The sequence below is a fragment of the Etheostoma cragini genome, chromosome 12 (genome assembly GCF_013103735.1).
Source record: "Etheostoma cragini isolate CJK2018 chromosome 12, CSU_Ecrag_1.0, whole genome shotgun sequence".
NCBI lineage: Eukaryota > Metazoa > Chordata > Actinopteri > Perciformes > Percidae > Etheostoma > Etheostoma cragini.
Window position 1 is genome coordinate 5,683,948 of NC_048418.1, and position 13,802 is coordinate 5,697,749.

The 13,802-nt window shown below is 39.6% G+C and overlaps 1 protein-coding gene across 2 annotated transcripts; it reads right to left on the reverse strand.

Moving 5' to 3' along the window:
* Positions 1-7,563: 7,563 nt before the first annotated feature.
* Positions 7,564-11,090, reverse strand: selenop2 (selenoprotein P2). 2 transcript variants are annotated; one of them, XM_034887538.1, is made up of 5 exons: positions 10,978-11,090; positions 9,791-10,049; positions 9,091-9,303; positions 8,538-8,646; positions 7,564-8,041 (listed from the first exon to the last, which is right to left on the reverse strand). In XM_034887538.1, the coding sequence occupies exons 1-5, from the start codon at positions 11,006-11,008 to the stop codon at positions 7,652-7,654; spliced, it is 1,002 nt and encodes a 333-aa protein (XP_034743429.1). In that variant the 5' UTR covers positions 11,009-11,090; the 3' UTR covers positions 7,564-7,651. The 2 variants fall into 2 exon arrangements, with proteins under 2 accessions (XP_034743429.1, XP_034743431.1); XM_034887540.1 differs by having other exon boundaries at positions 9,791-10,045; positions 10,978-11,066.
* Between the last annotated feature and the right edge of the window lie 2,712 nt (positions 11,091-13,802).

Here is a 13,802-nt window from a genome sequence, read left to right on the forward strand (position 1 = left end):
TCTGTAATGATGAAGACACAGAGTTTTTACTCTGGCTACTGATGTATGCAAAAAGTCTAATTCTGGAACAACAAAATACGTTGTTTTACTAGTAAATAAGGTAACTACATCAGCAAACCACAAGATCCAGTGAGAGATTTGTGTGAAATGGCATGTAACAGAAATCACACCTCTGTCCAAACTGTCCTGGGAGTGAAAAAAAAACTGACCATCATACATCATTGTATCCTTGACTTAAAGGAGCAGAGACTTAGTGATTATTATTTTTCAAAATTTCATGGCAATCCATCCAACTTTTTGAGTTATGGCAATCTGGACCAAAGTTGACGGGCCCACCGACCGGCCATGCGATTAACGGAGCATAGCCGCTAGCATGGCTAAAAAATGACAGCCATACCAGAAATCCATTTTGGGCTATCAGGGCACATTTACAGAATCAGGTTCATGCAAATAGGAATCAAATCAAGTAATACCCTGTGGGCCTCAGCCCCGCTGAAAGAAATCTCTTTATGTCCGAGATTGTCTAACAAACAATAAAAGCCATAAATCAAGCCTGTCAAGACAAATGGCGCATCCCCGTATAACTGTGATAACACAGATACAGGTGGCATCGGGTTCATCCCATTGTCCATAAATGGGGACGATGTTGCTAGCAGATGGGGCTTCTCTTGTCGAAAACAAAGAAACACATGGACAGGCACATACGTACAGACACATGTGCTGACAAAGTGACTAACAGATGTTAAATGTGATCTATACTTGAAGTTCTAAATTGTGCAGAGATGGGATGAAGACTTCTCCAAGGGTCTGTATTGCTGACTACTTAGAGCTCCATACTTGTTAATTACACAGACACACACACTCACTTGACAGGGAGCTACAAAATGGTTGGTTGGCTGATTAACACTAGTTTGCCTGCTGGTTGAGTGTGCTCCCATCACGGTGAGATTGCTGCAACCTCTTGTTAACCCTCATTGTATGAAACAACCCAGTGGCTCACCTTTAAGCACACTTACCAGCCTCTTATTCCCGAACCTCTCTCGCTATCAACAATTATGTCTGTGTGAGCGTGTATGTCCTTGTGAGTGTGTATCCCTGTCCCTCTCACTAGCTAGGAAGTTAGTAGCAGCAGCTTCTAGTGCACTTTAATATGCTCTCTCTCTCTCTCTCTCTCTCTCTCTCTCTCTCTTTCTCTCTCTCTAACCTGATTATTAATTACAGTCTGCCTCTAGCTGACCGCAGCCCAAACACTGTCTAACAATGTTGCCAAGGAGACCAACACAAAGTCATTTACAAACAACGATCAGGACATTCACATTTAGGCCGGTTTGCAGCACAGCCATGTAATTCATTTCTGTATGAACCGTTGTGCTTTAAGTATTTTAATCAACATGCATGCCGATCAAACTTTGTTCATGTCAAATATATAAGGGAAAGAGCTCATATTTCGGTTACACCTGTAACTAGCTTGGCATCATCTCAAAAGCAACATAACTCACTAAACACTCAAGATGAAACCCATCATCTGGTTGCAAAATCATAAGTTGATCAAAGCGACTGCATGCCAGAAAGTCAGTCATGCCTGAGCTGTACGGCACTCAGCAGTAATCAACCTGGAGCTGTGCCTGAAGCAGGGCTGTGGGCCATCACTCTGTGTGTGTGTGTGTGTGTGTATGTGTATGCGTGTATGTGTGTGTGTGTCACACTTTGAAATGGAGAGCGGATTAAGTACTTGCCAGCAGCAAAATATGGCTTTTAATGCTACACAAGTGTGTCCTGTGTTATTTTACTTCTGACCATACGGGGTTGAAATGCACTCAGTGACACACACATGCACACACCTGCAAAATGCTTACTACCAAGTGTTGGAGGCAAAATCTGTACTAATAAATTGAAACATCAAATTAAAGTTACCCTGTGGATTTTTTTACTAAAACAGTTTTTCATTACGTGTATCCTTGAGGCCTAACAAATGTGTTGAACCCCCTTTATTATTTTAAAACCTGCTTTGTTTAAATCGTTGTTTGCTAGCCTGCAGTCTAAATGCATATCACGCATGTGCATCCTTGTGTTTGTGCATGAGATATTAACAAAGAGGGGGCCACTGGGGTGCTTATTCTGCTGTAACATTGAAAAAATGTCTCCTTAAAGGTCTGTGTACCCTTTTCAAGTGTACATGAAAAGACTGAAAAAGAAAAAGAAAACTTGTTTTATTTTGACATGAAAACCTCATATGTGAAGCGGTGAAAATTTGTCAAGTTGCCACATTGTGCTGATTGGTACTAAAATGACTCGCCTGAGTAGCTGCCTCTGGAACTTTGATTAAGTCATTTCAAAGTATTTTTTTATGTAGTGTTCTTTTTTTTTGTCCCCCCCCCGAATTTGGAAGCGAGCACAGACAAAAGCAATGTGCTGCTGCAGCTACAAGTATGGTAGATATATTGAAAGTAAACAAGGAGGGCGTCATGGAAGTCCAAATTTCTGGGAGGGGGGATGTGGGGGCTTTATATTAGGATAAATTTTACATAATTATTTAGAAATGTGCATGTCAATTGTTTGTCTTGTTGTAGTTCTCTCACGTCTACACTGCTAAATCATGTCTGCTTCATCCAAAGATTTGAAGGAACACAAATTCTGATAAAAAGACGATGTCTAGAATACAAATTAATTTAGACAAAGTAGATAATCAAGTCACAGTTGAAATGAATCTGCCTTAACACAATACAGCTGTATTTTCAAAACACAACGCATGGCGGGCAGCATGAGGATATTTGAGGCTGTGCTGATCACATAGCAGTGTCTGCTCCATTGTTAATAAAAGCTCAGACAGATGTTCAGCCTCCTTGAAAGATCCATCGTCAGCACTAGCCTAAGTGTATGTAACCCTTAACCACACCTACCAACACTACTTTAGCTGGTAGCCAACTATCCTGCAAACCAACCACACCTATGTTTCCTAAATGCAATTTAGTATAACAAATTGCATTTCATTTTTACACGCTTGAAAAATGGATTAAACTCTACCAACCACTTCAGCAGGATAGGCTACTGTTAAGCTGGGGACTACATCTCTAGCATTAAGGTCCGACTGGGTGCTGTGTTCGTGCGTACCATTGGTGTTTAATAGAACAGAGCCCCATTCATTCCTATGACAGGTGCTCAGTGGCACATGAAGCCATCATGGAGCATGCAAAAAATACCTGGATGATCGCCACTGCAGGCACACTGGAGACCTTCAGCGACCGAGCCAGCTACTTCCAGTTTAACGCTCCGTTAACTTGAATGGGGATTAAATGATTTCATTGTGTGGCTCTTCTAGATTTTCCAAATGTTATCGGGACAGAACGGATCAAATTCTGATAGTGAAAGAAGTCATTATCGTAGGGAAAATGGGAAGAAGGGGTGATGGCAGGTGAAATATAATAAGAGAAGCAGTTATGGTCAATTTAGTTACTCCTCTAATAGTTCTTTCATTTCTGTCCACAAGGGGGAGGGGCTGGGATATCTGGACTTAGGCAATTATACTTCTATGACAGATGGAGCCCAGGGGGGTTGTGGGCTGTGGTTTCCTCATTGGTAAGAGGGATTACATGCTAGAAACAGGGGAAGGGAACCCTGATCAAAAAAAAAGGGGGGGGGGGAGGTAGATGGATATAGAGCTAATGGCAGCCAACAGTTGATTGGCTGTGACTGTCAGCCAATGGGTGTAAGAGAAGAATAAAGCGATTGGTCTGGTGATTAGAAAGTCTCATCTATTAGCAGTTGGGGGCAGGGAGTGGTGAAACAAGGGTTAATGGGCTTTGAGTGTGGTTGTGGTTTTGTACTGGATGAATGAACAGCAACAGAATCAACAACTAACTATATAGTTCACAACACCCAGAAGAATGGTTTTCATATATTAACATGAAGTCAACATTGCATGCAAGCATCTTATCATTTTTAATTTGTTATTCTTAATTGTTTTAATTATTTGTTAAATTTTTAGTACATTCTTTACAGTATTCCACAGACATGAAGATGCATGTGTTGTAAAGTGCAAACCTTTAATGACCCTTTTTTGAAAGTCAGAATATTCAAACATACATCCAAAACCTTTTGAAACTTGCTTCAGCTATACTGATGCTATGCTATATTTTGAGTTTGAGAAAGAGAAAGAACCTACAAGGTAACGGTCACGTAAAAGATGGAGGTAGTTGCAGCAGTGTTCTTTTGAGACCCTCTTAGTGACTTTTTTTGTTAAAAGAAGAAGACATACTTTATTTATCCCCGGGGGGAAACTTCACAAATTTACACTATGTTGTTGTTACACACAGGCACAGAATACATGCACATGCACAATCAGAACTCCAAAAAGGCTCTGATGGAGAGATGGCAGAGGGCTCTCTCCCTCCTATATATAGGTTTGAGCAGGCAATCAGTCAAAACAAACCACTTAGCTTAATGCAAATGGTGCCATTCGTCCGCATGTATGGCAGTAAACAAATCGGCAAGCTTTCCTTTAAGTTACCAGCTACCGCTAGCACTAGCAAAGCAAGGTGCTATCGCACGCTGAACAAGACCTTTTTATGCGACCAACATTTTCCAATCACCTGAACTGAAAACATACAGTGATACACATACAGATCAAGTTTAAAGACAAAAACACGGACAACATCCAAAAGACCATGGTCTACATTGCTAAGCCTCTATCCTAAATCGACAGGTCGGTGTGTAGCCACGCCCTAAAGCATTCCTTGCGTCTATTTTAAAATAAATGTCACCATAATAAATAAAATGAAGATTATGCTGTATTGAGGAAGACTTAAAACTAGTGATCATGACCACAATATCAATGGGAACATGTTTACGCAGTTAATAAATCAAGTGAAAAGTAGGATCATTTCCCCATAGACTTCTAAATGATCGGATTTACTTTTGGAGCTGGTGGAGTCCCCGCCTTTTGGAAATTAGAAAGAATGCAGGTTTAAAACACTTAGCTTCAACATTAAACCCAGAGGTTGCAACTTGCTAAAAAAGCAAATGTCACCATTGTTTAGCTGCCACTGTCATAGTGTAGACTACTCTATGCACATAGGGCCAGACTTCCTGTTTTAAAATGATGTAAATTCTGCATTTTATTCAGTTGTTTAACTGTGAGCATGATTTCAATAAACTCAAAATCATGTCTTTAATAAGGCTGCTATAGTGTTCTGGGCCCAGGCAGGAATGACATGATGGATGTTGCACATCTACCCACCCCACTCCACACTCACCTCGCCTTCCAATGTAATTATTAATTATTAATTACATTTGAAGGGGAGGTGAAAACACAAAAGAAAAAACAACAGCAGAAATATAATCGGTCCAATCAACACAACTATCTCAGCTTCGGTTTACACAATTGTGAAGCCAACTGTTAAGGAAGGCTTTGGGGTCACCTCTAAGGTCAGTACAATTATTGTTACATAATGGCGGTCAGCCACCATACTGACCTATATATTCTGCAACCATATAAAAGGGGGAAAAACTATAGGAAGCATTGCTCTTTATTACCGCTTTAAGTAGAAAACAGATGGTCCAGTAAGTTACAACAGTTAGTTGATGAGCATCAGTGCTGCTAATCCGTCTAGTTGTGTAAACAGCCAATCAGAACAATGACCTACCAAGCAGGAGGACTCATGTTCAAGTTGTCAAAGTGGAATACTTTTAGAACATGCTTAGATATGTTCGTTTTTTATGTGTATATATGTGTGTGTATATTTATGTGTATGTATGTACATGTATCTGTGTGTGAATGCATACATACAGTATATATGTGTAATGTGTATATGTGTGAGTATATCTATAAGTGTGTGTGTATATACACAAATGTGTGTGTATGTATGTATGTATGTATGTATGAATGTATGTATATACATGTACAGTATATATGTATATTTGCTGTATGTGTGTGTGTGTGTATATATATATATTTATACTGTATCTCTAAAGAGGTGACCCAAAATGTATTTGGCCACATTGTGGTTCATCTATAGAGACGATTGGAATATGTAAGAAAGTAAGTGCAAAAAAGTAATTTAACAACTATTTCTAATAGGATGTTAATGGTTTATACTGCATTGAGTATATGCAACAACAAAAAAGTATAATTTCAAAACAACTGACTTTTAATGCTCAGGAACATCCTCTTTTTAAGAAGTCTTTCTTATAGAATAGCACCCTCTGCAAAGTTGATTAAATGACCCGGAGTTGATCTGGATTATAATTCAAGGATTATGTTCACTAATCCAAACGTATCTCTTGATAATGCATAATAACTAATAATCCCCTTGATGAATGGCTGCCTAACGTGGATGGCAGGGAGAGAAATTTCCCAAAATATGACAGTGCTGCCATCTAGTGTTTACAGATATAAGCTCTGCCCACAACACGTCAGCTACTTCTCCTTCTCTCTTTTTTCACAGTATATTTCAGACGATTGTTGAGTTTGTATGGTGTCTTTTGTCTGGATTTGAGCTCCTCCGTGTGGTGTTGGTACACTTATAAAAACACTTTAGTTTAACTTCAGTTAAACTTTTAATTAATGTCCAGCCAAATAAAATGTTATTAAATTCATTTCTTTTTTCATCTGCAAAAACAGGTGGAAATGGACAAGGTACATATCGTGTAAAATGTATTTATCTAACATTACTGGGTTTATGGAGAAACTAAATCTCACCTGGAGAAAAACATGACTCTTTTAGTCCCGTTTAGATCATGAGTAATGGTGCATTTCAGCTTCTTGTGGCCAAAATGAGTGTTACAACACCAAACACTGCAAAAATGATTCTGACACACTGCAAGAAAGACATTAAGACTTCCCAAAATGTTGATCTATTGTTTTAATATCTCTCTACTGTAAAAAAAAAAGAATTGTTATTCTTTTTATTGTGAAAGAGGACAAAATAACCTTTCATATTCAACTGCACAAACTGTACATGCTAAACACTATATGAATGTATTTTCTTTCTTTTCTTTTAAACGCTTATTCTACTTTTAGATTATTAGATTTGTATCTAATGATTTAATTGGATTAAGTTTAAAGAGTAACCCTAACGCTAACCCTAACACCTAACCCCCTAACCCTAACCCTAACCCTAAGTATACAAATTAAATTGATTACACCACTTTCCATAATGCTTGTACGCATTCAAATAAAGAAAAGACAGCATTTGAACCTCTTGTTATATGTAAACAGTAATGAAACTGCCTATCACTTTGAGATCTTGCACGAGATATGATTTACGGAAGCAGGAACTGGAACCGGAAGGAGAATGTTTGAACTGTAACCTGACTGAGGTTTGCTCACTAGCAGTGCACCACATCCTGTGACTCTGTCTGGTTGGCAATAACCATCAGCTCATCCAATCTCTCCACACACATCCATCTACAGCGTCCTGCAGGCAGGTTTTACATCATAGACTTCATTAATGAGAGAAGATAGTGAAGCACAGGCTACGCTTTCCACACAGAGGGCTGAGTTGTGGAGATGCAAGCAGAGAAAAACACAATCCGATTGCTGCTTAAACAGACTCAATGGCTCAGTTTACCTGTGTTTTCTGTCATCAAAGTAAAAAACATGTCACCAAAAACAAAATACTACGAAAAAAAAAACAGCAAAACCATTCGTAATTTAACTGGCATCCTGATTATCCACTTTCATCCCAGCAGGATGACTGTGGTTGCCAGGCCGCTGCCGCTGATGATGATGATGATGATGATGATGATGATGATGATGGGGGTGAGGATGCTGAGGATGAGGGTGATTATGACTAAGAGGATGAAGAGTTTCATTCTGACTATGTTGGGACTGATTCTGGGGACTGCTGTGATGGTGGTGGTGAGGATGAGGATGGTGATGATGATGGTGAAGATGATGGCTGTGGTGATGAGTCGCCCCATGAGCTGTGTCTTTCACCGTAGGATCATCTGTGTCCAGTTGTGAAATGGGTGTTGTAGTTGTCAGGCTGATATTTAACTGCATTGTTTGATTCTTCTGGTCACTTGATAAAGTAGAATTGACCTGGGAAAGATAGAATGCATGCCATTATAATTTTCTGTCTGCATTTGTTGCATTTATTTGACCACTCGGGGCAGCAGAACAAGTTGTAAAGCATATTGAAATTTGCATATTTACACATCCAGCAAACATGATGGTACATGATAATGTTAATTTGGAGTTGTGTTTCTGACCAGTAGGCTGTGTTGTGCTGAGAAGGTAGTGTACAGTGGGTTAATCTGAGCTTGTTGTACTGAAAAGAGCTGCTTGCTGCTGCTAGAAACAAGGTTGATGAGAGCAGGAAAGGACAAGACAATCCTAACAATGAGCTAAAATAGGCTACAAAAAAACTCAGTAGAGATGAGGTGAAGGGCAGAGCTGTTGGACCATTCTGGGAGTTTGCCACTTTCACATTACGCATGACTATTCATGATCCACTGTTAATATAAAACTATCCATAAGTGCAGCTTTCCGTGTGTGTGTGTGTGTGTGTGTGTGTGCGTGTGTTATGATTACTTACAGTGCAGTTGCAGATGTTTTTATTATAGGTGGCTCTGATTGCAGCCTCTACGTATACATAATGCAGGAAACTGTAAGGTAGCACTATGTGGAAGGTGAGCAGCCCACACCTGGAGAAAAGGAGAGGAGATAGAATCCAAATGTAGATGGGAATCACTGCAATTTCATTGGTTCCTGCCTTGGTTCCTTTTACAGAATACAATGCAAACAAAAGACATAGTTATGTTTTGGTTTTTTTAAATCTCAAATTCTTTTTGAATACCGTGCCAGGCCGAAGCACATTATTTTTTTAATATTCTGTATGTGCTAAAATAGTGAGATAGTTTTACTTTTAAAACCTTTCACAGTTAACACTATGTTATAATCAAAAATTGGGTGATATGTAAATATGTAATATTAAAGCAGAGAACGATCCAAACCAGACCGTAAAAACTGGCAAGTCAAGGGTGCTGGGACTTCTGTTTTAGACATTTTATGTCCGCACTCATTAAAGAGTTAAACTACTGGGGGTTGTGGTTTTACAAAAAGATATCCATGTCTTGAAGAGGCCTTACCTATCATAGACCAGGAAGTCATCTTTGTCACCATCCAGAGCCTCCCACACGTCATTTTGAAAGGGAGCCTGCTGGTAGACAGGAACACCAGGGGGCGCTCTTCTCTTCAGCTCCCAGAACATGGCTCTGGACAGAGCGTCCCGCTCATTCACTATCATAAAAGACACCTCTGTCAGGTTGCTGTGGTTCAGCTTGTCACGCAGGCCTCCAATTCTGCAGAGGGACAGGTAAAGAATGAGAGAAAGCTGTAAATAATCCCCCTTCACTGCTAATTAAGACATTTTGATAGGACCTGAACTATCTCTGAACTGCGGGCACTTTGGACATTTCCCACACTCGACCCTGTAACAATCAAGTGACATCAACACAAACATGTGTTTCTTCTGGATGATGGCAGGATATTACATCATCATGTTCTGTACTTTAGTTGGGTATTGATCAACAAAGAATCAGACGTTTGCAAGTGACAGAACACATTATGTTGCAACTGACTCCAATAGGGACAGTACGTGTTAGTAATAACATTAACAATGACTATTCAATGCAACTGTCGCAGTAAGCCGTGACAGTGTGTCAGTCTGAGCCAGCATGCACAATAACAGGACCCTTAAAAACCTTAACATTAAAATGTTTTATAAAATAAGGATCTTTCTTATTGTGAATGACATTGTTTACACTGTCTACAAGTATGTGTTCTTACTTGGAGGCCTGAGTGAGACAGAACTGTCAGCTGGCCTTCAGTAGCGCCACCACCACCACATTTCCGTACAGCTCTTGCATGGGTGAACGTCCGTTTATCGCCCAGTCGGGGGCGGGTTTACAGACTCTGGAGGCGTCATTGTCGCCCTCCACTGGGAGACTGACATGCGAGGCCCACAGGAGACCTGGCAGGGCCGCGTACAGCCACAGCAGTGAGAAAGGGTTCATGGTCCCTCCCTGGCTGGCTGGACCGAATCTACCTGACCAGAAAGACGTGCAATACTCCATGTTACTTTGACCAAAAGGCACTTTATACACTGTCACATAGGTGCTCCGTGTAGCCATTTAAACATCATAAACCCTATTCTAAGATATTCATATAATTAAACAAAAATCCAATGAAAGATATGTTTTGTAGTCAGTGAGGGTGAGTCGTCATCAAGCTAAGATCTTCACAAAACCTGTGCTAAAGCTTTTATACACTGTATTTAATTGTGTGTAGGGCAGTCTGGACATTTGGTTCAGGGCAGGGGAGACCTGCCAAAGAATCTTCTTTTAGCCCAGTCAGTCTGATCCCCCAATAATTAAAAGAGTAAACCCTTATTGTCTCTCTCATCACATGTGGAGATAATCTGCAAAAAGAGTTTATTATGGGATAAACAGCCAGCAGACGGAAGAATGCTAGGGGCTAATGGGTTAGACAGGCTGGCAGTTACAAAGACAAAGAGTGGCTGGGACAGAGATATTTACAGCCACAGCGCCATCCAAATGTTCTATACAAACAGGTAAATGTGCCCTTTTTGGTAGCCAATTTAAGCTGAGTTTAAGTTAAGGAATTTACTGGCAAATGTAATTTTACAGCTCCAGTTTTACCAGCATGATGGAATTGCATTTGTGTGACGCATACGCGTTAGCTACCTGCTGAATTCACATTGTGTTTCCAGACGTTTACATACACTTATCATTTCACTGGAATTGGAACTTGTACAATTTTATGTGACAAATCATATTTAGTGGCTAAAAGTGCATTAACAAAACAAAAGTGAATATGGTATTTTGAAAGGAGTTGTTGAAAAGAAGATAAAAACTACCCCTCTATTGAAAAAACAAACAAAATACAATTGCATAATTTACCCCTCAAAATAAAAGACTAATTTGAACGCAAAAAGAATCACTGTCTGAACTTACCTCTGTCCACTCCCTGTCCTCTGACCCACATAAACACAGGCGGTAAACCCCTGTTGTTTTTAAAGCCTCTGGGGTCGACAGCACATCCCCCAAACCAAACAGAGAGAGAGAGACAGAGAGAGAGAGAACCACTATCTCACTACACTATTGCGTACTTAGTGTGTAATCTTAAACACATTAAAGGAGAATTCCGGTCAATTCCATCACGTGTCTCTTCTGTTTGTAAGTTTGGAGTGCTGTCAGTAGAGAGCAAAACAAAACCAATCGGTGCTGCCTACACTGTGTTATCCTCCTGCTAGAGTTAGCACCCAACAGACTTAAACAGGACAAGTTTTAAATGTGTTTATTAGCTTCTAAACATGTTCAAAATATCATTAAAATGTGCCTACCCATGTGAAGTGGTTCCTTCTGAGTGAACACAGTGAATCTGACTACAGTAGATGTGAAAGAAATCCATGAAAGTTGTGCTAATTCAGCTGTGTTTAGATCCTGTGTTGAGTGCAGTTAGAGAGCTTAGGGACCACACAACATTCCTTTTTTTGCCCTTATTTTGAAAAAGACGATATTCTGACAAAATTTTTTACATGGCCAATGAAAGTGCATTTTCCAATAATATTGGTATTTTTTGCAAAATACGATTTAAAAAAAAAAAAAAAAAAAGTTTACCAGCGGTGGCAGACTTATTGGAACGTGCTAACACAGCGTCCCTCTTTCCTTCCTTCGACCAGCTTCTTGAAAAGGGTTGCCGTAGCGATGTGTGCGCATTTCCATGAATGTGCTGTTTGCGTTACCTGTATCAAATTTGGATATCACAGATTCTCATAATCAAAATGATAGTGGAATACTGGTGTTCATCTAAACACAGTGATCCTGTGCCCTTTTATTGCGCCGCCAGCAGGTGCAAAATTTCACTTATCCAGTGGAATATCTTAATATCTACTTAAATTGGCACAAACCTATGTATAGAACTTAATGGTTCCCAACAAATATCCCTAATCCCTTTGCCATCCCCAGGTTCAAATTTTAATTGGCCCAATATTTGTGAAAAATACCTACAAAACTAATATCAATCCCATCCCTCAGATGTTTTTAGTGTTAATTAGCATATGTTAAGAAGCTAAGACAATATGTGAACACTGTAAACATTGTCATTAACATGTCAAGAATTTGGCTCAAAGCACTGCATCCCTTACAGAGCCCCCAGCATGATTCCAGACTACCATCACACACACTTGGTTTACAGGGACATTGATCTCATTACTGGGTATGTTTACTTTACTGTGCATGGCTCAGACGTTTGACTGTGTAGAGGTGAATGGCACCATGTGACAAACAAAACCTTGGTTCCACTTTTGTAAGAGGCAACAGGCCACAGTTACGGACTCGCTGCAGTGCCGTGTTGTCGGTTAAATAAACTGAGGTCAACTGTCCAGTAAAGCTGGAACGGTCAGTCAACAACCCTGTGTACGACATTTGTCACTCGTTTTAATCTTACTACAGAAACTCTGTTTTTTTGTTGCAGTTTAGCTCAAGTAACAAACTAACTACAAAACAAATATCTTATCTATCACGTGAGGGATTTGCTTAAAGTCCAGCTTAAGTAAAACAGGCTATATTTTTGCTTTATGCATGGGTGAAGATAACTTGGACAGAAGCTACACACATTCCCTAAAAGGCCAGTGTGGGTATTTAGTTACTTCAGTCTCATTTAAGGACACTTTTTTTTTTTTTGCACTAATGTATACAGTGTGTCTCTCTCACACATTTATGAAAAGCACAGGTAATTTTTTTACAATCACTTTATTTTCTCAGTGACAGTGATGTTTTGGATATTGAATGTGAGCATTTCCTTTTTTACACCCATTGTGGTAACTGAAACTGCAATGCAAGTCTGAATACTTCCAGTCAGGAATATACTATCTATCAAGCAATCAATTCAACTTTATTTATAGAGCACTTTTCATACATTTTAAAATGTAGCACAAAGTCCTTTACAGTTAAGAGCAATTGCCTCCCTCACCCCCACCACATACATTTATCCCCAGACACCCATAGACACACACACCCTCTCTCATACATTAACACCAACACGTGGCTGAACATGGAAAAGCTAAGTTAAAAAGGTGGGTCTTGAGCCTGCTCTTAAAAATCTGAACATTCTCTACACTCTTGAGCTCCTCCGGCAGGCCGTTCTATCTTTCTAGCGTAGAAAGACACTTCCTATAGCTATTTACCAACTGAGGGTTTACTTTTATTTCCTTGATGACTATACCCAGCTCTGAGTCTTTCCTCCCAAAAAAATCCATAATTGTTGTTACCAAAAATAAAAGTAGGCTACATGAATTAAGGACATAAACCTTAATTTAGCTGAAAGCATCTATACACACACACACACACACACACACTTTCTCTCCCTCTACCGGTCAAATGTACACTAACACATTTCCATCCCACTCCATTACAGTCAGAATACCAGCTGATCTGAGTGGGTGGTTGATCTTTAATGCAATATTTACATTACCCATTATCAGCAACCATTCATCCAATGTTCCAAAAGCACATTCTGTTTACTAATCTGATATCATTTTAATAAACTGAGAAAACATTGGAGAACCCTTTTGCAATGATGTAAGCACATATTGTAATCTGAAAACTGCTGCCCTGGTTAAAAAAACAATCCAACTGATCTCAGCTGGTATGGTATGCAATGGAAATGTCTAGATGGCCCCAAATCTTTGACATAAAAAAATAAATATACACTCACCGGCCACTTTATTAGGTACCCCATGCTAGTAACGGGTTGGACCCCCTTTTGCCTTCAGAAC